The sequence below is a fragment of the Sphaeramia orbicularis genome, chromosome 5, assembly GCF_902148855.1.
Source record: "Sphaeramia orbicularis chromosome 5, fSphaOr1.1, whole genome shotgun sequence".
Lineage (NCBI taxonomy): Eukaryota > Metazoa > Chordata > Actinopteri > Kurtiformes > Apogonidae > Sphaeramia > Sphaeramia orbicularis.
The window spans coordinates 33,423,158-33,446,732 of NC_043961.1; the positions used below are offsets into that span (position 1 = coordinate 33,423,158).

Consider the following 23,575-nt stretch of genomic DNA (forward strand, 5'->3'; position numbering starts at 1 on the left):
TTTATACAATAGAAATCTGAAACATGATGTGTAGACAGTATGTTAAAGAAGAACGTGTGGTGCAGAGACAAACATTTATTTTGAATGATACCCATTCTCTCATTAATTCATAGAATTTCACATTTTCACCTAATACTACATCTTGAAAATACCCAACTAGCACATCTGACTCCAAACATTTCACTAATTTTAATACTTTTAGTCATGAGCCATTTTGCTTGTACTAGCGTAATCACATTTTTGCACAACCTTTTGTGCTATCGCTTAATATACAATGTGGGTGAAAAGTAACAAGGCATTAAAACTTGGTAGTAAAATCCATATTCCTATTACAAATGGATTGAAACAAATGATACATGGACTTTATTACATGGGAAAATGAAAGTAAATCTTCATATTTCAACGTAAGCACCGGTGGCATCAACCAGTTTCCTCAAAGGGCCAGGGATGGAATGAATAACCTTCTGAAGGACAGAGTCTGGGATATCATTGAGAACCGCCTGAATCCCTGAAATAAGACAATAAGAAAATGAGACAATAAGAAATCCCCATCAGTGTTATCTGTTTAAAAAATATTTTCATCATGATTTCAATGATACTAAAACTTCTATAAGTAATTTCTAATGCCTAGTTACTTTTCACCCATCCTGTATATTAAGTCAGTGCATATAAAAATTAAAAAAGATTTTCAAATATCCCCCAAAATATTGACAGATTGACAACTAAATCATACAGTTGCGGAAAAAAATTATTAGACCACCCTTATTTCCTTCAATTTTTTGTTCATTTTAATGCCTGGTACAGCTTAAGGTACATTTGTTTGGACAAATATAATAATAACAACAAAAATAGCTCTCAATAGTTTAATTTAAGACTTGATATCCCTGGTCTACAATTTTTTAGAAATAATTTGCTTCAGAGATTAAATGTGCTAAATGTTACGTATTTTAATAAGATTAATTGGAAAATGACAAAAGTGCCGGTTTGCTGATGTTTTCAAGGTATATGATTAAGTGTTATTACACATATAAATTGGTTTATGTACATTTATATAATAGTTTTATAAATCTTCCACTAAATAGAACCTGTAAAGTGAATGTATTCTAATGTGCAGACAGTGTTTTGAAGTAGATCTTGTTGCTCTGAGACAAATATTCCTTTTGAGTCAAACCCATTCTCTCGTTAATTCTTGAATTTCACATTTTGACCCAAGGCTGTATCTTGGAAAGTTAAGCCAACCAGCATTTTTTACTTGATTTTTCTTTATCAGTGACTCTCATGTGGTAAAATTTCATTACTTTTATTCTGGAAGCATTTTCCTTGTAGACCAGTGTATTTAGCCATTTTCTATGTTTTCTTGATAATAACCAAAATCACTTCAGTTCTTACATCAATAGCTATGGCATTGTACTGACAAAAACAGTGCTTTTAGGCATTCCATATTTTCTTTTCTGTCTGTTTTAGTCACATGGTACACACAGGAGTAAGTACTTGATTGCATAACCATTGTTTTTGATGACTTTTGATGGTCTAATAATTTTTGCCGCAACTGTAGTTATGTATCATAAAGGATGCTCTAGAAACTCCTTGGTTAGGAATTGATAGGGTATGTGTGTTGATATCCATGCCACAGGATAAAGATAAAGATAGGATAAATATTAGGCATTTTCCAGCTTAGGACACATAGTGGTTATTTAACAGATGCAAACATAAATCGATACAAATCCAGTTGCATTATCTTAAAGACTTTCATGAATCATTTAGGCTACAGCATTTTGACAACCATGTAGTGTGAATTTGTTTTATTCCTCTCAGGTTTCAGCGACAATGGCATGGTATCAATGGCCCGCTTTAGCCGTACAGTATAAATAGCAGGAACAGTGATCTTCTGGCAGAGAGGATACTGTGAACACAATCGAGCTGCTGTACAATGGTCACAGCAGAAGCGTTAACAACTCCCCATTGTGTTTGACTTCACTCTGAAACTGTCATCTTTGTCACAGAGGTTGGAGGAGGATACAGTTTGTTGTACTTTCTACCTCCTTTCATTAGTTGGCCATCATTCATGTCATATGCCTCTTCAAAGCAGCCCCACTCATTAAGGTAAAATACTGTAATTATAGTGTTACAGTAATTACTGGTTTACAAACCTATTTCTTTGGGATTCATGACATAATGTTATGAGTGATTTAACTTTTTGTTTGACTGCATTTTTTGTAGTTGTCTTAAAGTCTGTTGTGTCATTGTGTGAAATGTGTGGTGTGCCTCCAACAGTGTTCGGGGTTGTGACGTTAATCTGGCAAACAAGAGCAAACAAAGCTTACAAAAAAAAAAAATCAAATAGATCTTGACCTTTGACCAAGTGGTCTGTTTGACTTACTGTGGACTGATGATCAGATAAGCACAAAAAACTGTCATGCAATGTTTTTTTTTTTTTTTCTGTCTGAGATTGAGATCATTTGTTCATCTCTTTATGTCACCATACGTACGTACTGCAAATATTTCAACAAATCAACTGAATGAACAAATGCATGAGGGCAGGTCTTGGGTGTTGGACGTCATTGTGTCAACAGGAGAATTGAGTCATTATTACACAATTTGTGAACAGGATTCACAACACCTGAACATGTAAACTTATCAGACTAACATGTAGGAATTAAGTAATGATCTTACTTATAAAATGTAGTTGGGGTTAGGAAAGCAATACTCCAAAATGGTGTAGGATATACTGAAATAATAATGGATTAGATTTCTATAGTGCTTTTCAAGGAACCCAAAATACTTTACATTATTGATCCATTATTCATTCGCTCACACATTCACACTGTTTGGCTGTCAATTGGCACCAAACAGCCCCCTGACCACCACCAAACATTCATACACCAGTGTGAGTGACACTGGAGGCAAGGTAGGTGAAGTGTCTTGCCCGAGGACACAACACTACATGACTAGGACAGAGCAGGATTCAAACCGCCAACCCTTCGGTTATTGGATGACCCACTCTACCTCCTGAGCCATGGCTATATTATCCACACCTTTTATAATGAAATAATTAATTTATTTGGCATCAAAAGTCGGTGTGCTGTAAAAAAATGTTGCAATGTAAACTTGTTTGGTTCTGTTTTGAGAGTAAATCCATTGGATCCTGTTCAGAGTGCTACACATATTCAGTAGCCTCATATCACTTTTCTCTCTCTGTCCCAGATATTCAAGATATTGTGTAACTCAAGAGGCTAACCTTTGCTGAACCAAAAACAATCTCTTGCATCTTGGAAGATGGAACCTTCTCAGTCTGAGATGAACATTTTATCCAATGGAAAAAGTCATGACCTGGGCGATGACATGAGTGTGCCAATGAAGACACTGCTGGAGGAGGATCAGTGAGTTGTCCCTCTTTGTGCTAAACACAGATATTTGGTTTCTCTTTTGTCCTGTTCATGCTCTTTTAACATAGCATGTGTCCAGCATTTTCTCTTTCTGCCTCAGTTATACTTGTGTAGGAACCACATCCTGTTAAAATCTCTTCACTTTTTTGGTTAACTAATAATTATTTCCCTTAATTTATCTTCTTTTGTCCCAAAAATGTGACTTTCTCAATATCACTTATAACAGATGTGGTGACAGACATACAGTATGACTTACATCCTACTTAATGTTTGCTTTTTTAAATGCATGTTTACCTTGTGCTCGCCTCCATGGGTGGATCCTTATACAGAAATGGCACGCAAGCAGTCAGGTATGTTCACTGAGATTTGTATGGACCGTTTTGTTCAACTGCATTATGTTTTAATGTAAATAATGATCTAAAAACAACAAACAAATGCTATAGATCTTAATGTCTGGCTACTTTTTTTTTTTTTTATATTGTTATTAATACTATTTATTACTATTGCTGTTTTATGAGTCTGTATCCTGGTAGTGCACCTGAATTTCATTGTACATTCTGTATAATGACAGTAAAGTATCTTATCTTATCTTATCTTATCTTATCTTATCTTATCTTATCTTATCTTATCTTATCTTATCTTATCTTATCTTATCTTAGGTCTTAATGTCTGGCTACTGAATATATGTGCCCTGTTTTCAGAAATGGGTAAATAGATCAACTCAACTAACAGCCATACTTTTGTCCTGCAGGTATGATGACCCTGATGGCGTACTTGAAAGTGCAGAATTTTTACCCAGTGGAGATGGAAAGAAACCCATACGCTTCACAGATGTGAGTGGGAATTTTATAGACATACATAAGCATAATGTTTGTATTAGTTTCATATTTAATGTATGCTTTTTCTTCCAGTTTGAAGGAAAGACCTCTTTCGGCATGTCTGTCTTTAACCTGGGTAATGCCATCATGGGCAGTGGAATCCTGGGGTTGGCTTATGCTATGGCTAACACAGGCATACTCCTGTTTCTGTGAGTACAGAAAGATGTTTGTCACTATCTGAGTTATTAAACCAATCATCAAAAACAGGTACAATCTTGTACATGTGGGAAAAAGTTGAATTATTTTTCAGCGTCAGTGTGTTGTGTAGTCGTGTTGTTGTAGTTGTACTACTCTAGGGTTAGGGTAGAGCACATTGAATGGCTGACTGAATCTGAAAGGGTGACGAAAAAGGAAAAAAAGCATCCTCCTAAAAGCATTAGTGCCGATAACCTTTACACCAGGCATGTCCAAAGTCCGGCCCGGGGGCCAATCACGGCCCGCGGTCAAATTTTATACGGCCCACAGCTTGGGTTTTATATTCTATTATTTATGGCCCGCTTGGACTGTTGAACCGAGTACATGAATCATAAAAGGTTCAAGATGCAGTTTCTCCTTTCACCTCATGGTGGCAGCACCACTCTAACTCTATCTGGCTCTGTGACCTCTCCGTGAACCTTTTTCGCTAATTTCTAACCACGGCGCCTGTAAATAAAAAAAAGGAAAGTTGACAGTGAGGGCCGCCGCTTCCAGGAGAGATGGGAATTACAATTTTTTTTCACTGACAATCGAGGCAATTATGTTTGCCTAATTTGTCAACAGACTGTTGCCTTGTTTAAGGAATTCAATGTAAAGAGACACGAGCAGACAAAACATGCTAACGCATACGACAAGCTAGCAGGGAGTGAGCGCTCTGAAAAAGTGAAGCAAATTCAAGCTGCTTTAAACTCACAACAGTGACTCTTCATGTGAACCTGGGAGTTCAATGAATTCACCACCAGGGCAAGCTACCAAGTTGCCAGGTTAGTTGCCTCTAACTGCTGGTGTTACGTACTTGTAGATGTGACACAAATATTACTTTCTGAATGATTTTGTGAAAGACAAGAGTAAAAGTCAAATGTTTTCATCTTAAATGTTAACAGACTTTGCATTACTGAGTAATATATGAGTAATGATTACTCATATAAGTCATGTTTAAAATGAATGTGGGGTTAAGATTTTTATCAACTTGGAAGTTTAAGATACTCTATACAGTTTGTTCTATGTTATCTGACTCCAGATGTGAAAGGAAGGCAGAAATGTTTTTGTTTTTGTTTTTTTTTTTAAATTTGTTCACACCTGAGTGGCTTAGATTTGGTTACATTGCCATTTAAAAAAAATTATATTGTGACAATGAAAATAAAATTGTTGTAGAACAGCACATTTATATGTAATTTTTACTGTTTAAAAATGTCTGAAGGGACCACTGGCCCCTGGCAATGTCCACATTATCAGATCTGGCCCTCTTTAAAAAAAGTTTGGACACCCCTGCTTTACACTATCTCTTGTGTGCGATTACAGCTAAAGGGCCCAGGGCAGTGCTTGTTACTTAAAAGGATGATTTAGTTTCGGTCATGACATCTTGCAGTATATCACAGCCCATGACATGCCCCCCTCTCTATTCATACCCTTTTTCTCAGGCATATGTCCCCGCCCTAGCTACCACACAGACCCCAGAAAGGCTATAGCTCAGAATAACCAGACCTCCAGACTACTTGTGGATCAGCTGGATTGCCCCTTTACTGTCTGCTGTCAAACCATGACCCTGGTGGTTTTGGTTGAGTAGTCTGTGTTTGTTTAGCTACAGTTAGCAAGGCACAGGACTAGAATAGACAATGGTCCTGCAGGAAGTTCAATGCTATAATGTTTAAAGCGTAGTGCCTCTAATAGCGGAAGCCTCAGCCAATCTCTTAGGAAATTCCTTAAAGTAATTACAGTATGTTGGTAGAATTGCTGTACAACAACTGCTATATATAGTTGGGGTCCTCTGGTTTGATGTAACTAGATGATTGTAATTGAGATGCAGGGGCGAGATGCATTTCACTTCCTTTTAGATGAGTTTCAAAGTAGACTGAGCCACCCCGGTGTCTTAAAGTAGTGATATTTTGTTTTTTTAAATGGAATTATGCATTTTCAAACATTTCCCTGTGGTCTACATGAACTGTAAATGCTATGCTTGGGTCTGAATTCTTCATTAGTTCAACTCCACAGGTCCATCTTCAACCCTATTTTTGAGTAATGACACCAGAAAGGTCATTTTGAGCACTGGCCCTTTAAATGCACATGACTCCACCCTCTCCAGGTTGTTGACTGAGCACTCTGTCCCATTCAACCACTTGTGTTCATTAATACAACGAACAACTGAACATTTAGGTAATCGGCTCGAAGTTTGGACATATTTTCAGTATGGACTACAACTGCTGCTGCTGACAAACAATTACGGTGTACTCGGAGAAATGTTCGTCGGAAGTCTTCACCTTATATGTACAAATGTTGTGACGTAACTAGTTATAAAACGTAACAAGTTAAGAAGGAATTGAAACAGGTTGTAGAAATCCACTTGATTTTTACCGGAGTGAATATAAAGATAACTTTGCAGCACCTGGAGGGTTCAAATTCAGACTTTCTTAACCCCGTAAAGCCTGAACCGTTAAATTGCAAAACAGAAAGTGTCAATGTCCATGTATGAGTTTCAATTTTGTATCATATTTGATACATCAGGTCTCGATACTCAAATGTTATTATTTTTGAACAAACAAAAACATAATATAACACAAACATGTCCTTTTCAAAATTGTCAAAGTTCTGCCTCCTTCCTCATTAATGACAATCTTGTAGTGTCACTGGAAAGGCCTCTGGTGAATGGATTCCTCTCCCCTGGTGGATTATCCATGTATTGCATGTATCTAATTGCATATATCAGGTTTTTCAAGAAAAATATTATCACACTGATTATGTAGAGGGCTTCAAAACTCATGAATCAAATATGATACCTTTGGCGTTATAGGGTTAACGATTAGGGTCCCCAAATACACAAATAAATGTACCAATGACTAATAAAAGTGGGTTTAGCAAAATATGACCCCTTTAAACTGAGGATTAACAGCCTTCAGTATCAGTAAACTAAAAAATGTCAACAGCAAAAGTTGACAAGGTATCAGAAAACTACAGCCTTCATGCAGTTACAGCTGTGATGTAATTGAAATAATATATGCATGCAGAATATTTACAGAGCTGAAATGTGAAACGCTTTTATCTGTGACCCACACATGAAGATGCATCATGCTGCAGGCATGTGTAGGAAGCACAAAATATAGACGTGAGTCATCAGATGTCGGTGAAAGGGTATAATCACACTAGCGCTGAGGTGTGATAGCACATGCTATTTCGTTATGGTTACACAATATTCTTATTTCAGTATTTTCACTTAAGTCCTTCTGCTAAAACATGAATATATTTACATTAGACTTTAGAGTGAGATGTTCCTAATAAGGAGTTGGTACCGGAAAAGGCTTCAGACGTAGTGATGGGTTCACACACATACAGATGGAGTGGAGTTTCACCGCTGCTGTTATAGTGATGATACAGCGCGTCACTGAGGCACTCTGGGTGATTGATTTGTCTGGAGGATGTAGAGCCTCGTGTTCAGCTGAGATGTTTGGCTTCGTTTCAAGACTTGAAGATACTTACTGCATTGGCAGTTTAGTGGATGCACTTAAAAGGTTAAAAATGTGTTTCTGAAATACCTTACTGTTTACTTACTGCGTTTTCTTCAGTTGGGAAAAGTGCCACAAATTATTTTTAAGGCACGACCTTAGGGTGTTTACTTGCAGCATCACTCCCTTTATCAGTAACGGTATGTTCTACTTCAATGTCTTACTTATTTTTAATTTTTATCTGTATGTACCACTATGTGCCAAAATGCAATCTGTTTTTTTGCATGTGGGAACAAATGTTTTTTAAGGAAAGAGGCTGCAGGCATTTAAAGCATGTAATTCCTCGAAATCAAACACTAGAGCTATTTAGTCTCATGAGCCTAATTATTTAGATTCTATTCAAATGAAAAATACTTGCTTCACAGAATAACAAACAGTACTTTATAAGTGAATACAGAAAGATTATGAATTTTAATACCAGTAGTACATTACTCACTCCACATGCTGAAATGTGTTCAAAATTAACTTATTAACTTAATTAATCTGAAGTAGATATTCTCAGTTTCAGAAAAAGAACAGGGATACAAAGCCTGGAGCCTTGTTAAACATTTCACCAGGTGTTAGGATACAGAAGAAAGATACAGCATCATTAACATTTTGTATTTTTTTTTTTTACTTTTTTCTTTAGATATTTTCATTTTTCCACAAAACATTCTCTGACATAGGACCCTAAAAAATTAAAGCACAAGTAAATGGAATACAATATGAATACCATAAGGGGAAATCACATGAAAAATAAATATCCGTTTTTACCAAGGAAAATTACAGCAGTACAATATCAGTCATAGAGAGACATAACAATCTTATAATAGGTCCCGTTCCTTCATCACCCAAATACCGAGTAATACAGTTCCATCTTTGTTCAAAAGTGTCCATCTTTAGTTGTAGGCTTGCAGTCATTCGCTCCATAGTGTAGACCCTTTTCAGTCTCTGTACCCACTCAGTTATGGTCAATGGTTTTGGATCCTTCCGAACAATTTGTATTTTTTTTAAAAATGTACTTTAAAGAAGGCCTGCATACATGTAACTTTACTAATGATCCTAACTGCCTGCTGGAATTTCATGGGGATGTAATAACCCAGAAACACTTGATGGGAAAAGTGTTTAAAGGTGATGTGTTTGGGGTCACCCTCTGACCTTAGAGCCCTCAACGATACCCACTCAGAGCTTTGTGGCTCTTGAGCAGGACTGCTACAACTCCCACTGTGGGAAATCGATGTGTGTGACTGGAGCGCATTAATATTCTGTTATGACCAAGGCTCATTAATTCAAGAATGTTACTTCTTTTTTCTCCCACACTGATCATTTTCTCAGCTGTTGCAAAGATTTAGATTGCATTGTGTGCAGTTTCTCAGCAGTGTCAGCTTTTAGGTCCCAAGCAAAGCGGGGGCAATGTTGTTGGCTTTGCATCTGAAGCCCTGTTCACATGGGACCAGTATAACCTGTGGACCTTTGTTGATTTGGAAATTAACCCCCCATGTCTGTTTCACTGAAGTCTGTTTTTACAGATTACATTATTCCTCAGTTCTGATGTCTAGGGCAGATTCACCACTTACAGAGAACAGTTGAAAGACAACAGAATTTTCCTAATGTGGATATGCATGTCATTCCTCCACAAACTCAGATACTCTTCTGTAAGATTTACATTTGCCTTTTCTGTGAATACCCATGCTATAATATGACATGAGCCTCCTGAATTTGCACTCAACACTCTAAGAACTTCCAGTCATAGTCACCAGTGCTGTCTCCATTGTCCTCGACCAGGAAATAGGCAGAATAAATGTGTGGAGGGAGCAAAAAATGATCCATATCCCACCAAATTACAGATATATCAGTTCACAGGGGGCTTATATTAACATTAGGACCTCTGTTTGCTGAAATATGGTAGGTAATTTGCTATTGAATTATTACCAACATGACTGATTTACATGTGATTAAGATCAGACGATTACTCCGATCTACCAGGGGTTCACAGTTAATACTAATCCTGTATGAAAGTGGTTAGATAATTAAATGTCAGCGGTAAATATAAATAAAATGGACTGTGGAAGGCCAGGATTATAAACCTGATGCGAAGGTGCTGAAAAGCGCTTAACATCCAGTAAAGAAGCCGCAGGTGTGACCTTTCCTTCTGAATGTGTTCCAGGTTTCTTCTGTCTGCTGTGGCAGCCCTCTCATCTTATTCCATTCATCTGTTGCTCAAATCCTCTGGCATTGTGGGTAAGCTGGGTCACGTCTCTGTCTTTTGTAAAGCAATAGCAGAGCTAAATTTTTTTTCACTTCCAGTTATATCATTGAAATGTTACGTGTATGTCCTTGTATGTAAATTAAAGTCCTTCAACTCTCCTGGGTACACAGTGGAAATAAAGTGGTAAAAGAATGAAGCTGATCTGATAAAGGACTATTTAGGAATGTTCAGAACAGATTACAGGCTATTATATACTTCTAGAAAAAAGTTGACCAGTTATGTTTAATAGCTTTTCTAATGGTTTAGACATACAGAAGAAATCCAAACATCACACAGTCCATCACCTTCTGAACACAGAAGTGCATTCCTGTTACGATGATAGCAGCTTTATTGTGTTGACTCAGAGAGACATTTATGTAAACATAACTGAGTCAATATTTTTTTCTTGTAATCTCCTCGCAGGAATTCGAGCTTATGAACAGCTTGGGTACAGAGCCTTCGGCACTCCAGGAAAAATGGCTGCTGGTATAGCGATTACCCTGCAGAATATTGGAGGTAAGAAATGAGTGGAAGATTGTGAATCATATGATCAAAAACATAACAGTCATGAGAAAACATTGAAGTGTCAAATGGCTTAGAGTTAGTTTCCAACTTTCCAAACATCACACATCTTTATGCTCTTAAGACCCTAGTTTTGCATTTGCTTTCATTTATGTTGTTCAAGAATGGGACATAGAAATGCTGTGTATAAAAATCTGCTTGCAAACAGCCGTATTTGTGTTCATATCAACAAGAGTGTGTGTGAGTCACTGAACAGCATGTACTTTCTCTAAGTTGATTCATTAGCCTCACAGGTGAAATGAATAATTCTTGAAGACTGAATGCCAGGGCTCCTTTTCAGACAAAGAATTACATTTAAATGAGGAAGAGACATAATTCACTGGTTCTACTTACATTGCAAGTACTGTATCGTATGTAATTGATTCATTGATTTATTGAGGACGGTACACTGTATTCAGTGTTTCAGCTTACACATCAATGGAATTGTTCCAGGATTAGCCTATGATCTAGGGATATGCACTCTGGCAGCTTTGTCCTCAAATTTTTTGATTTAAAGTTGTGGTTCACTGTAAATCACAGTTCTTATGACTATTACAGTCACCCAATAGAAACAGGTATTCCTCTTTATTTATGGCAAATTAATGATCATAAGATCTAGCTTTAATATTTCATTGTAATCCATTGTCTGTTTCTGGTTTGTTTGTACTCTGGAGAAAAAAAAACGACATAATTGAAATCATGGATCATAATAGCAACATCATGATTTGATGTTTGGTCAAATCATCAACCCCTGTAATTTATTAAAGGGGTTATATTTTGTTAAACTCACTTTTATTAGTCTTTGGTACATTTATTTGTGCATCTGGGGACTCTAATAGTTCAAAATGTTAGAATTTGAACCCTCCAGGTGCTGCAAAGCTATCTTTATATTCATTTTGGCAAAAATCAAGTTGATTTCTACAACCCATTTCAATTCCTTCGTAATTTGTTATGTCAATAAGTAGTTACGTCACGACATTTGCACATATAAGGTCAAGACTTCCGATGAACATTTCTCCAAGTACGCCGTAATTGTTTGCCAGCAGCAGAAGTTGTAGTCCATACTGAAAATACGTCCAAACTTCGAGCCGATTGCCTAAAATGTTCAGTTGTTGGTTGAGCGTGAAGTGGCCCATGTGCATTTAAAGGGCCAGCGCTCAAAATGACTTTTTTCGTGTCATTACTCAGAAATAGGGTTGAAGATGGACCTGTGGAGTTGAATTAAAGAAGAATTCAGACCCAAGCATAGCATTTACAGTTTATGTAGACCACAGGGAAATGTTTTAAAATGTATAATTTCATTTAAAAAAAGCAAAATATCACTCCTTTAATTCTCATCTGTAGTCCTGGAATCTGCTAATTTTTCTTTCCCGTATGTGTCACAGCTATGTCCAGCTACCTGTACATCGTTAAATCTGAGTTGCCACTGGTCATCCAAGCTTTCTTAAAGGAAGATCCCAATTCTGAGTGAGTATGGTCATTTGTAACATCCACATCCCTGTGCTGCTTGTGAAAAAGTATGTGACTCCTGGCTGTTGTTGGCCCTGAACTCACTAGACACTGTCTGCTGGGGTCGAAGGATAAGACAAAATTCAGTTTGCATCATTTATTGATTCTCTGTGGGGTGTGATAGCAATGAGAGCTTTTAATTGGCTGAACAAGCAGAGGGGGTCATGTTTGGGTATCTGTTAGTTACGTATACACACAACATAAATACTCCCAGCTTTCAGCTTGTGGAGGCAAGCACTGTTCACGTCAGAGTCATGCCTCAGATACACTGCATAAGGCCATAGAGGACTGAAGTGGATGCCAGTGCCTGCTCAAATCTAAAAACAAACCTCTTGCTGAAAAAGGGATCGCAGCCAAACACTTCTCCACTGTAGGCCTGTGAGATTTTCACCTCTCACCACTTTTAATCAGAAATCACAGCAGACAACATATGTCTCCAGCAACATTTACAACTAGAAGAGACATTGATCTAACTATGTGGTTCTACCTGTTGCATGTTTTTCATTTTATGACCTGAACAGTATGTCACTACCCTTTGTCAGTGATTAATTTCAGAGCGGCAAAGGCTCATGTTTATATCTTTGTGTGTATTTATGTCAGGAACAGAAGCCTAGCTACAATCGAAGTCAACATATGAAGCATTATGAGTCCAACTAACACAAATGACAGCAGCAGGTGGTGTGACATGAGTGCCAAATTCCTGGCTGAACATAAGGACAGGTCAGCTCAGGGCCAGATCTCAACAACCAAGACACACTGTTCATTTCCACTCAACGTGTTACTTGCTCTTCGAATCCATGGCGTCAGGAGAGAAGAGCGGAATGACGAGTGGGTGGTTGGGCCGTGGCTTTATTTATGACCTGTGGCCCTTTAAATAGACAGACATGATGTGTGGTTGACGGACAGAATTGTACCTTTCACTTAAAATTCCCTGGAGTTAGTTCAAGATTATTTCTAGCAGAGAGTTGTTTATAGACACTGTATGGGTGCTTTGTTTTCTTATTAACTTTTAAGCATCATCAGGTGTAATATACAGGGTGGGGAAGCAAAATTTACAATGAACATTTAGTTGTTTTTTCTCAGCAGGCACTTCGTCAATTGTTTTGAAACCAAACATACATTGATGTCATAATCATACCTAACACTATTATCCATACCTTTTCAGAAACTTTTGCCCATATGAGTAATCAGGAAAGCAAACGTCAAAGAGTGTGTGATTTGCTGAATGCACTCGTCACACCAAAGGAGATTTCAAAAATAGTTGGAGTGTCCATAAAGACTGTTTATAATGTAAAGAAGAGAATGACTATGAACAAAACTATTACGAGAAAGTCTGGAAGATACTATTAAAGAAGAATGGGAGAAGTTGTCACCCGAATATTTGAGGAACACTTGCGCAAGTTTCAGGAAGTGTGTGAAGGCAGTTATTGAGAAAGGAGGACACACAGAATTAAAACATTTTCTATTATGTAAATTTTCTTGTGGCAAATAAATTCTCATGACTTTCAATAAACTAATTGGTCATACACTGTCTTTCAATCCCTGCCTCAAAATATTGTAAATTTTGCTTCCCCACCCTGTACAGTTTGTCATGGAGTCACACAGAGGGAGCAATATTTGGAAATAGGTGAGGATTCATTTAGATATTTGAAGCTTTCAGACATGAGTCAGACTCAAGTCACAAAAATAAAGACGTGACACTTTACTTGGAATTGACCATGACCCAACGAAATATGAATAAACACTGAAAATAAATGAGTCAGTAACAGGCAGCCCTTGCATAGTAACAGACTAGTAGTTTATTTATATATCCAGACTAAAAAAAAAACCTCTTTGAACATAAAAAGCACTGCTCAGATTTGAAGAAAACCAAATAGGACTGAAAAGTGAGCTTTCAGAATGTAAAGAAATCCAATCTCCTTATGAAGGCTTGAACTTAATTTAAGCTTGACTCATTCAGATGTGACTCAGGCCACCTGAGACTTGACTCGGCCCAAACCCAAAAAGCTCTGGACTCGCTGTAACATTTCATCTCACATATGAAAGGTGACCTACTGACCAAAGTCCAAAGAGGTCACAACCTGTGATAGTGCAACTTCCTCTGCTTTCAAGGGAGTCCTCCACGACACACGGCCACCAGACAGCTGATCCCTGCGGCTATGTCATTCATAGGGTTAAGAATAACAAGATTAGCAGCTTAAAAGGGGGCTGCAGACCACAAAGCCCTTCCTATACACAGGATTTACAAGAAATGTATCTTAAACGGTCTGACCATAGTATCTATAAAACTTTTGCTTCTAATGTTTGTCTCTGATGTACAGCACCTGATATTTGATATTCAATGTCACTACCCTCTGACTGTCTCATTAAAGGAGAGTATGTCTTTTATGAACCATTAAATAAACTGATGCTCTATTCACATGACAACTAGTGATGTGATTAGAAGCACAGAGTCTCTGTTTACTGTAATTAAAAGATGGTCATGTATAACTATCCTCATGAGACCCAGCATGCAGTTTTGTCCTCTGTAGGGGACAAGGTTCACAGATTTACCTAAAAAAAAAAAAAAAAAAAAAACTTAACTAAGTGCTGTCCACTGCAAAGGACATTCCATAAAAATGTCCTGTTTCCAATCAAGGCAATTACTTAATGTAAAAAAAAAGCCAAAACTTTTACTCACTGTGGCTCGGGAGGATATTCTATGACTAGGCCATAGGTATGGATCAATGCTGACCTCCATGACCTGTAACTGGTCATACGCTGACCAATCAGCTGCTAATCACATGCAAGCAGCTGTCGAAGGGAGAAACAAACACATAAGTGCCGTGAACTATTTAGGTTTTATGAGTGAGTTTTATGAAGGTCACAGAATAGTAGCTGAATAGGAGGACATGGTGCCCACGTATAGCGCATATGGCACACGATCAGCTGAGTCCCACATTGGACTGATGGGAAAGCAGGGCTATGATCATGTCATCTTAACACGTCTAAAATACTTTAAGCAACGCCCTTAAAGAGGCAACTCAGGTCACCGCGTTTTATGATTAGGGCTGAGTATTGTTTAAAAAGTGTCAATAACAGTACGATACTGATACCTTGGGATAATACCAGTTCCTTTCTTCAATACCAAAGAGAAAATGATATTGCACATTACAGGACAAATCTTTTCAGCTCATCATCAATTTTATACAGTCATAAGAATTTGATAACACACTGAGGTAACTTAAGTTGTGTGGTGCAACTGTCTAGTCTTACGTCTCAGCATACTGGTAGTTCTATTTATCCAGTCCAACTAGTTCAACAATATACAAATAAACCTTTTTTCCTCTTTCAATCATTTTCTGACCTGCTGAATCCTCTGGAGGATCACAGAGGGGTTGGGCTGGAGCCTATCCCAGTTACCACTGGGTGAAGGCAGGGTACAACTTGAACCTGTCACTATTTTATTGCAGGGCTGAGATATACAGACAAACAACCGTTCTTTGGTCTTTACCTGGTTAAATAAAGGTTAAAGGCAGGGTAGGCGATGTTTTCCTGGAGCATTTTTTTACTATATTGCTTAAAATCCCCTTCACACCCCGTTTGCAACCAATTAATTAAATGCTCTAACACAAAAATAAAAAATTTTAGTCACCTGTGGAACGGACAGGACTGAAAAAACATCATCCAATCATTTTAACAGGCCCATCGAAAGATTGAATGATGATATGTCTATCAAATTCAACTGCCATTTGCCCCTCCCCCTTCCCCCCTCTGTGAGTACAATCCAGTACTCTGGAGACGTGGCTTCGGGGAGATGTCTGAAGAAAGGGGTTTGGACTTTTGAATTGTGTATTTTCAAAACGTAGCTTTCTTGAACCATTTTTCCAGGATCTCCTACTCTACCTTTAAATTAAAATAAAGATATTGGGAGAACTTGTGAACTCCAAATTCACTGGGATTGAAACTAAGACCTCCTTGCTATGCAAACTACAGCACCATCCTGCCACCCATGTGTTAATATAATACATGATCTCATTAATGAATAGGGAAGGGCTACGTACACTAACACTGATGAAATTGACACCATGGGTATTAAAATTTGTATCAGATAACAAGGTGGTTTTTGATTGAGTATAAAAGTTTGATTTCTATCCATAGTGATGATATGAGCTGACAAAAGAGATATAAACAGATGAGAATAGAACAAGCACACACTGGTCACATTGACTGTTTCAGTCATGCATTATTTAGCAGCAGTGTTTCTTATATTTGTGCAACTGTAAACTGTCACATAAATCATCAGTGTTATGTAACAGCACCTTAACCACCCCTATTTCTGGGCTATTGTCTATGGTTGTAACAGCAGACGTGTGTTTTTCCACTATCTCCTGGCCAAGGATGTTCCCACAGGTTGCAGGTGTTCTGGTTAAAATGCAGGACAGAAGCCACAGAAACCAGAAGATTTCAGTCTGATTCTGAATTATACACTGTAAAACCAACAGTTGCACCCAGCTGTAAACCTACTTTTTTCCATCGTACATTTTCCACTCTATTTTTGTCTTTGTGACTCTGTCTTTCTGTCTGCTGTATCTCTGCCAATGTTTGAAATATTGAGCTCACCAAAGTAAACTACATTTGTCTCCAAACAGCCTGTGGTACTTGAATGGAAACTACCTGGTCATCATGGTCTCTGCATCCATCATCCTGCCCCTGGCTTTAATGAAGCAGCTGGGTAAGTAAGAATAATACAACAGACACATTTACTCACAGATCGTTGTCAATTTCCAACTGTGAATCTACCACAAAAAGCACATAATTCTTATACATAACTTATAGACTCACATTATTATCATGTCTTCAAGTTGAATTCACTTTAGTTATTTTCAGCTGAGGAATGATCCCTTTTTTTTTTGACTCAGTAACTTTTTCATATGTTTGACGTCAGGAACACAGATTCTATGGAATGACAATTTTGACCAAAATAAAATTATAATATGCCAAAATACTAATTTCCTTTCATTCTTATTCTTTTGGTTTGCTGTGAGGATTTTTTTGATTATATTAAATTTTTATTTAGCAGGGACATTGTGCAATATCTATATTATACCCGGTCATGGTAAGCTAATGTTAAATATTTAGCAATTATCGTAGAGTGACATATTCATTTGATAAACAAGTAAAAAATATCTGCACATAATTAAATCAAATATTAACTGGTTTAGATATACCAGAAAGTACCTTTGTTTTATATCACCACAGCTTTATATTCTTTTTATGATATTCACACACCTGTTATAGTGAATCACTTCTGGACATATGACTCAGAATAAACCTCACAAGCTGTTAAATCATAATATAATCAGACAATAAAAATAATATACAAAAAGACAGTGTGATGGCATTATTGTCACATCTTAGAAAAATACAAAATATTCAGCTTTTAATTTATTTATTTTTATGTCTACATGGTCAAGCTTTTTATTTTCAGAATGAATTTGTTTCATTTGGTACAAATTTGTTTCGGCACAATTTGTTTCAGTCGGTACAAAAGCTCCTGTAAATAGTAACGGTCACATTGGGATGTGAAACTTCATTTGGACAATCAGCAAAAACTGGGAAAATAGTGAAAGTACTAGACACAGTATGTTTCTAAAAGGGGAGTTAAATTACGGCTCAAAAAGAAACAACACTCTTCTCACATATAATATTTATAAAAAGCCTCCCACTGACAGGTTTTTACAGTCGTTGACAAAAGTTTTGGCAGTGAAATAAACTGACTCTGAGTAAATGTGATTTATCTGCCAAAAAAGTGTCTAAAATTATATTATATTATATGATACTATATCGACTGTATATTCTAAAAGCCAAGTGGCCTCTGTGTGCATGTGTGTGTGTATGGGGATTCACACAAAATCCAGAAAGAGCTGACTGCTGCAGTTTGGCATTTTTATGTATTTCTGGTCAAGGAAGAGGCTAGTGAAAAAAACAAGTTGATAGGACCAATATTTTGGGAGATATTAGTAATTTTGGAATTCAATAGCCTTACAATCGCATTGCTATAACCAGAATGCTTTGGTGGTGACTGCTGGACAAATGCAGTACAGCATGCACAATTACACAGCAGCATAAAAACTAACACGTCCAGAACCTGTGAATCCCCATAGGTCAACGTGCTAATTATATTATATTATATTATATTATATTATATTATATTATATTATATTATATTATATTATATTATATTATACAGTATTATCATATATAATTGTCCCTCAGTGTTTCTCAGAAATATATGAAAAAAAAAAAAAAACACTGAAATAGCAACGCTAGGGAAAACAGAATTTCTGTGATTGTTAACATTTTTCGCTGTGGCTGTAAATTAGCGTTTCAGCACAAGCACATAATACAGTGCATCTGTTACTTCTTCATATTATATGTTCTAATTCCAATGGTAATGGTTTATCCATGTCAACTAAATCAATCTATGAAATCAAGAGTGAAGTGATATGCAGATTACTGTGATGTCCCACTGTTACAGTAAACCAAAACCTTACACAGTAACAGTAAAATACCAAAAGAATAAAATAAACAAACCAACAACAATGTAAATCAATACTTACTATACACTGTTATCCATAAAGTTGGAATAATTTTGTTTTCAGACACATTCCTCTTTTTAGTCCTATTTATACACATCAGTAATCACCTTTTATCAGGTGCAGTGGTACATACTGAGTCCCACTTACACTTCATCTATCAACAATAAATTACTTTGTCACAATAGTTTCATGAGAAGAAGAAAAAATATTTTATTCCCAACTCTATGGGCAACAGTATATGAAGTACTTATTTGTAATACATTAAAATAACATGTTATTATTTTTAAAAAATGATAAAAAATAGTTTAAATATATTGTCACCAGACACCTGTCTTCCATATTCAGAGTCTCTGAGTTCAGTGACTAAATGCCTGAGTATCTTTCAACAGTTTTATTTAAACTATAGCATTCCCACAGCCTTGATGATGAGAAACATTTTTCCCAAATATTCTGGACTTAGAAAACCCCTTTGGGAGTTTTGCTTATATCATTCATTTAAAAGAAAATATTTTCTTTCGGTGTAAATCATCGTCTGTATATTTGTGTTTTGGTAATTATTAGAGGTTTATTAGTCAGATGGGTTTTTGCTGTACTTGGATTTTGTATAAACCTGCTGAATCACTGTTATATAGTTTCAACCTATTTTACATTCGGCTGGGGACACTTACATAACTGATATATTCAAACATTTTTGTTCCAAACCTTTCTGTCTTTAGGACTTGTTCATTAAGATGATGTTTTATTTTGACTTCAAGCCAACTTACATAAGGAAATTTTGATGTGGGTACCTTAAAGTCAAGTAATTATGGTGTGTTTTGATGCCACCGTCGGCTGCAGGAACAGCAGGCATCCAATTAGGCACTGTTTGAGATTATGAAACCCTCCTCATCAGCCAAAGTTCACTCCTATGGGGCATATCTGGAGGAATTTTAGCTGAAAACTCATACACTCTTTACTGGCTGTAAACTTATGAGACTAATGCAGTTACGGTAGTCTCAAACAGTACATAAACACCCCACTGACCACTGAAGGAGGTTCTAACTGTCCTCTCCCCTCTTTTATCAGGTTACCTCGGCTACACCAGTGGATTTTCCCTGAGCTGCATGGTGTTTTTTCTCAGTGCTGTAAGTTACTCCAGCTTGGATGGTGGGACATGTTCATTTTATTATGTAACCTTAGCTCATACTTTCCCAGACTCAGTGTTATATGTAAAAGTCAAGACCGAGAGGCACTGATTTCTTTGAGCTCTTGTTTATTGACTCTGACATAAACCCTCATCTTTACATCTGCTTTCTTTCTCTCCTTACACATCTCTCTGCAGGTTATCTATAAGAAGTTCCAGATTCCCTGCCCATTCGAAGAGTTCTCAGTTAACGGAACAGCCTCCCACCTTAATGTCTCAAGCCACGACCACGATTATAACAACGGCCTGGTTCACGAAAACACAGAGGATGACCACTGCTCCCCACGCATGTTCACCATCAACTCTCAGGTATACAGCTGAGGTGGAGTTTATCTAGATGTACAGCTCTGGAAAAAAATAAGAGACCACTGCAAAATGATCACTTTCTCTGATTTTACCATTTATAGGTATGTGTTTGAGTAAAATGATATTTCTCCCAAATTCCAAATAAAAATATTGTTATTTAGAGCATTATGTATTTGCAGAACACAACACATGGTCAAAATAACACAAATATGCAGTGTTTTCAGACCTCAAATAATGCAAAGAAAACAAGTTCATATTCATTTCTAAACAACACAATACTAATGTTGTAACTTGGAAGAAGTTCAGACATTAATATTTGGTGGAATATCCCTGATTTTCAATGACAGTTTTCACGTGGCTTGGCTCTCCACCATTTCTGTTGGATGACTTTTTGCAGCTCCTGGCAGAGAAATTCAAGAAGCTCAACAATGTTCCATGGCTTATGACCATCCATGTTCCTCCAGAAGTTTTCAGAGTGGGTTCAGGTCTGGAGATTGGGCTGGCCATGACAAGGTCTTCATCTGGTGGTCCATCATCCACACCCTTATTGACCTAGCTGAGGCCAGGAGCATTGTCCTGATAGAAGAACCAGTCCTCAGAGTTTGGGAACATTGTCAGAGCAGAAGTCCAGTAGTTTTCAGTAGTTATTTTTTGATTCCAACTACTTTTGCGGTACTAATAGGACTGTTTTTGCCTATTGTCAGAAGATAGTGATGGCCACAGTAGTGGTTTTTATTCTTCTCCTTCTTAAATAAGACATGGATCAGGTGTTTATTCAGTAGAATAAGGTGTGCTTGTGATGGAATTCAGCAGACGCAGAAATGGAATGGCTGTCATACATGCAGACAGGCTGATTTCAGAGGAAATTGCAGTGGTCTCTTATTTTTTTCCAGAGTTGTATGTATAAATTAGGGTTCCCACACTGTGAACTCTTATGTGTGATTAACCCTTCATAGAGCACTCATTGAAATACTCTGAAAACCAAAATTTCAACCTCAGTGTGTTATTGAAGGACATAACAAAACTTTATTACTTAAGTGAAATTTTTCGAAATTTTTTAGTCATGTGGAAAATCAAGGTTAATGAAGTTACCATATTTGGTCCCTTGCCCGTAAGTGGCAAAAAATATATATATACAGGGTGGGGAAGCAAAATTTACAATATTTTGAGGTAGGGATTGAAAGACAGTGTATGACCAATTAGTTTATTGAAAGTCATGAGAATTTATTTGCCACAAGAAAATGTACATAATAGAAAATGTTTTTATTCTATGTGTCCTCCTTCTTTCTCAATAACTGCCTTCACACGCTTCCTGAAACTTGCGCAAGTGTTCCTCAAATATTGGGGTGACAACTTCTCCCATTCTTCTTTAATAGTATCTTCCAGACTTTCTCGTAATAGTTTTGCTCATAGTCATTCTCTTCTTTACATTATAAACAGTCTTTATGGACACTCCAACTATTTTTGAAATCTCCTTTGGTGTGACGAGTGCATTCAGCAAATCACACACTCTTTGACGTTTGCTTTCCTGATTACTCATATGGGCAAAAGTTTCTGAAAAGGTATGGATAATAGTGTTAGGTATGATTATGACATCAATATATGTTTGGTTTCAAAATAATTGACGTAGTGCCTGCTGAGAAAAAACAACTAATTGTTCATTGTAAATTTTGCTTCCCCACCCTGTATATCCAAGAAGTATGTATAAAAATACAAGAAAAATATATGTAATGTGAAAAAAAAAGTATTTTAGGTCATTAGAACAACATAAGTGCTGATCCAGACCCCTGTCCACATCCACATTCTCCCTTTGAACATCATTCCTTACATTAGTACCATTACTTCATGGTACCTAACAAAGCAGGTTCACTCACTGTTCATGCAGAGGTGGACCTTACAGACCCTGTAGACCACATTTAACCTGAGATTGTTGCCTCACTGTCCTTACTGGAACTGTTGCTGTCACTATTTTGCAATGTGTGCAGAAATGACCAAAACTAGTCACTGCCCAGTAAAAGGTAAAGGACATCATGCTTTTGGTGACTTTTTTCTCCCCACAGACAGCATACACTGTCCCCATCTTGGCTTTTGCCTTTGTTTGCCACCCTGAGGTTCTGCCTATCTACACTGAGCTCCGCAAGTACGTCACCCCAAACCTCTTCAGCCCGCAGTATTTGATGTCAGCGCTGACTGTTTCTCATGACTTTCTTTCTAACTGTGTGATTTCAGTCCATCAAAGAAGAAGATGCAGAAAGTGTCCAACATCTCCATCTTTGTTATGTACTCCATGTACTTCCTGGCCGCTCTGTTTGGTTACCTGACCTTTTATGGTGAGAGAAATTGCTTGTGGACTCCATATTTACAGCATATCAGAGGACAAATGCAGATGTTTATGCCCAGATTAGACAGTTTGCATTTACTGATTGTCAAAAGATTCACAGTAAGAAAAAAGTAAAGGCTGTAAAGCACAAAACTCATCCACTCTGGTTTCATTTAGTGACTTCTTCCTGAAAAGTTCAATCATCCACAAAGAAAACTGAGGATATTGTCACAAACCACACACTATTGTTCAATTATTTGGTTTGATTATGAAAATATAATGCAACATCATATTAAGACATTTTAAGAGGTGGTCACCTTTATATATTTACCCTTAAAGACCATGAACTGTTTTTGTGCCAACTTACCAAATTAATTTTTTCCACATTTAAGTGCTTTATCATGATTTATTATATTATTACCCTCTGCATTTTGCATTTTTCTGTGAAAATCTCATATTTTCCCATATTTAATTCACTGATTATGTACATGTTCATAAAAACAAAGAAAACAGAAGAAAATGTAACTTTTGCGGCAAGACATATCACTAATTGGACATAAAAACAACCGTCTACAACCACTGTCATCTGTCAAACTACATGGATTTTATTGGTAAATGATACTGTAGAAGATGACGGTGTTTCCAGATTCACTACAGAGCCTCTGAACACCCAAATGGGTCATGTCTGATGCCAGTGAAAAGCTGAGAGACTGCATTTACCTGAATTATCTAAATATATTAATAGGATTAGTGGTTCAGAAGTTATTACATGTTACAGATCAGTAGATGCTTTTGGGCATCTGTGAGGTCTTTGAGGGTTAATTTATTGATATTTCCTACATGTTTTTTAATGCTTGCTAGTATTAAAGTAAGACTCACTGCTCCCTCATGTGGTGAGTATGGGCTAATACAAGTCTGTGTAGGAGTTATTG

The 23,575-nt window shown here is 37.0% G+C and overlaps 1 protein-coding gene across 2 annotated transcripts in view; it reads left to right on the forward strand.

Annotated features, from left to right (window-relative positions):
* slc38a3b (solute carrier family 38 member 3b) overlaps positions 1 to 23,575 on the forward strand; it is a 39,340-nt gene that overhangs the window by 8,835 nt on the left and 6,930 nt on the right. The window contains exons 2-13 of one of the 2 annotated variants that reach the window (XM_030135204.1): positions 3,205 to 3,380; positions 3,716 to 3,736; positions 4,138 to 4,219; positions 4,298 to 4,413; positions 10,103 to 10,176; positions 10,607 to 10,699; positions 12,130 to 12,211; positions 16,885 to 16,967; positions 19,900 to 19,958; positions 20,156 to 20,326; positions 22,384 to 22,463; positions 22,553 to 22,653. In XM_030135204.1, coding sequence (XP_029991064.1) covers positions 3,277 to 3,380; positions 3,716 to 3,736; positions 4,138 to 4,219; positions 4,298 to 4,413; positions 10,103 to 10,176; positions 10,607 to 10,699; positions 12,130 to 12,211; positions 16,885 to 16,967; positions 19,900 to 19,958; positions 20,156 to 20,326; positions 22,384 to 22,463; positions 22,553 to 22,653 — 1,066 coding nt within the window. In that variant the 5' untranslated portion in view covers positions 3,205 to 3,276. The remainder of the gene's footprint in view (positions 1 to 3,204; positions 3,381 to 3,715; positions 3,737 to 4,137; positions 4,220 to 4,297; positions 4,414 to 10,102; positions 10,177 to 10,606; positions 10,700 to 12,129; positions 12,212 to 16,884; positions 16,968 to 19,899; positions 19,959 to 20,155; positions 20,327 to 22,383; positions 22,464 to 22,552; positions 22,654 to 23,575) is intronic. The other variant, XM_030135205.1, reaches the window with a different exon arrangement.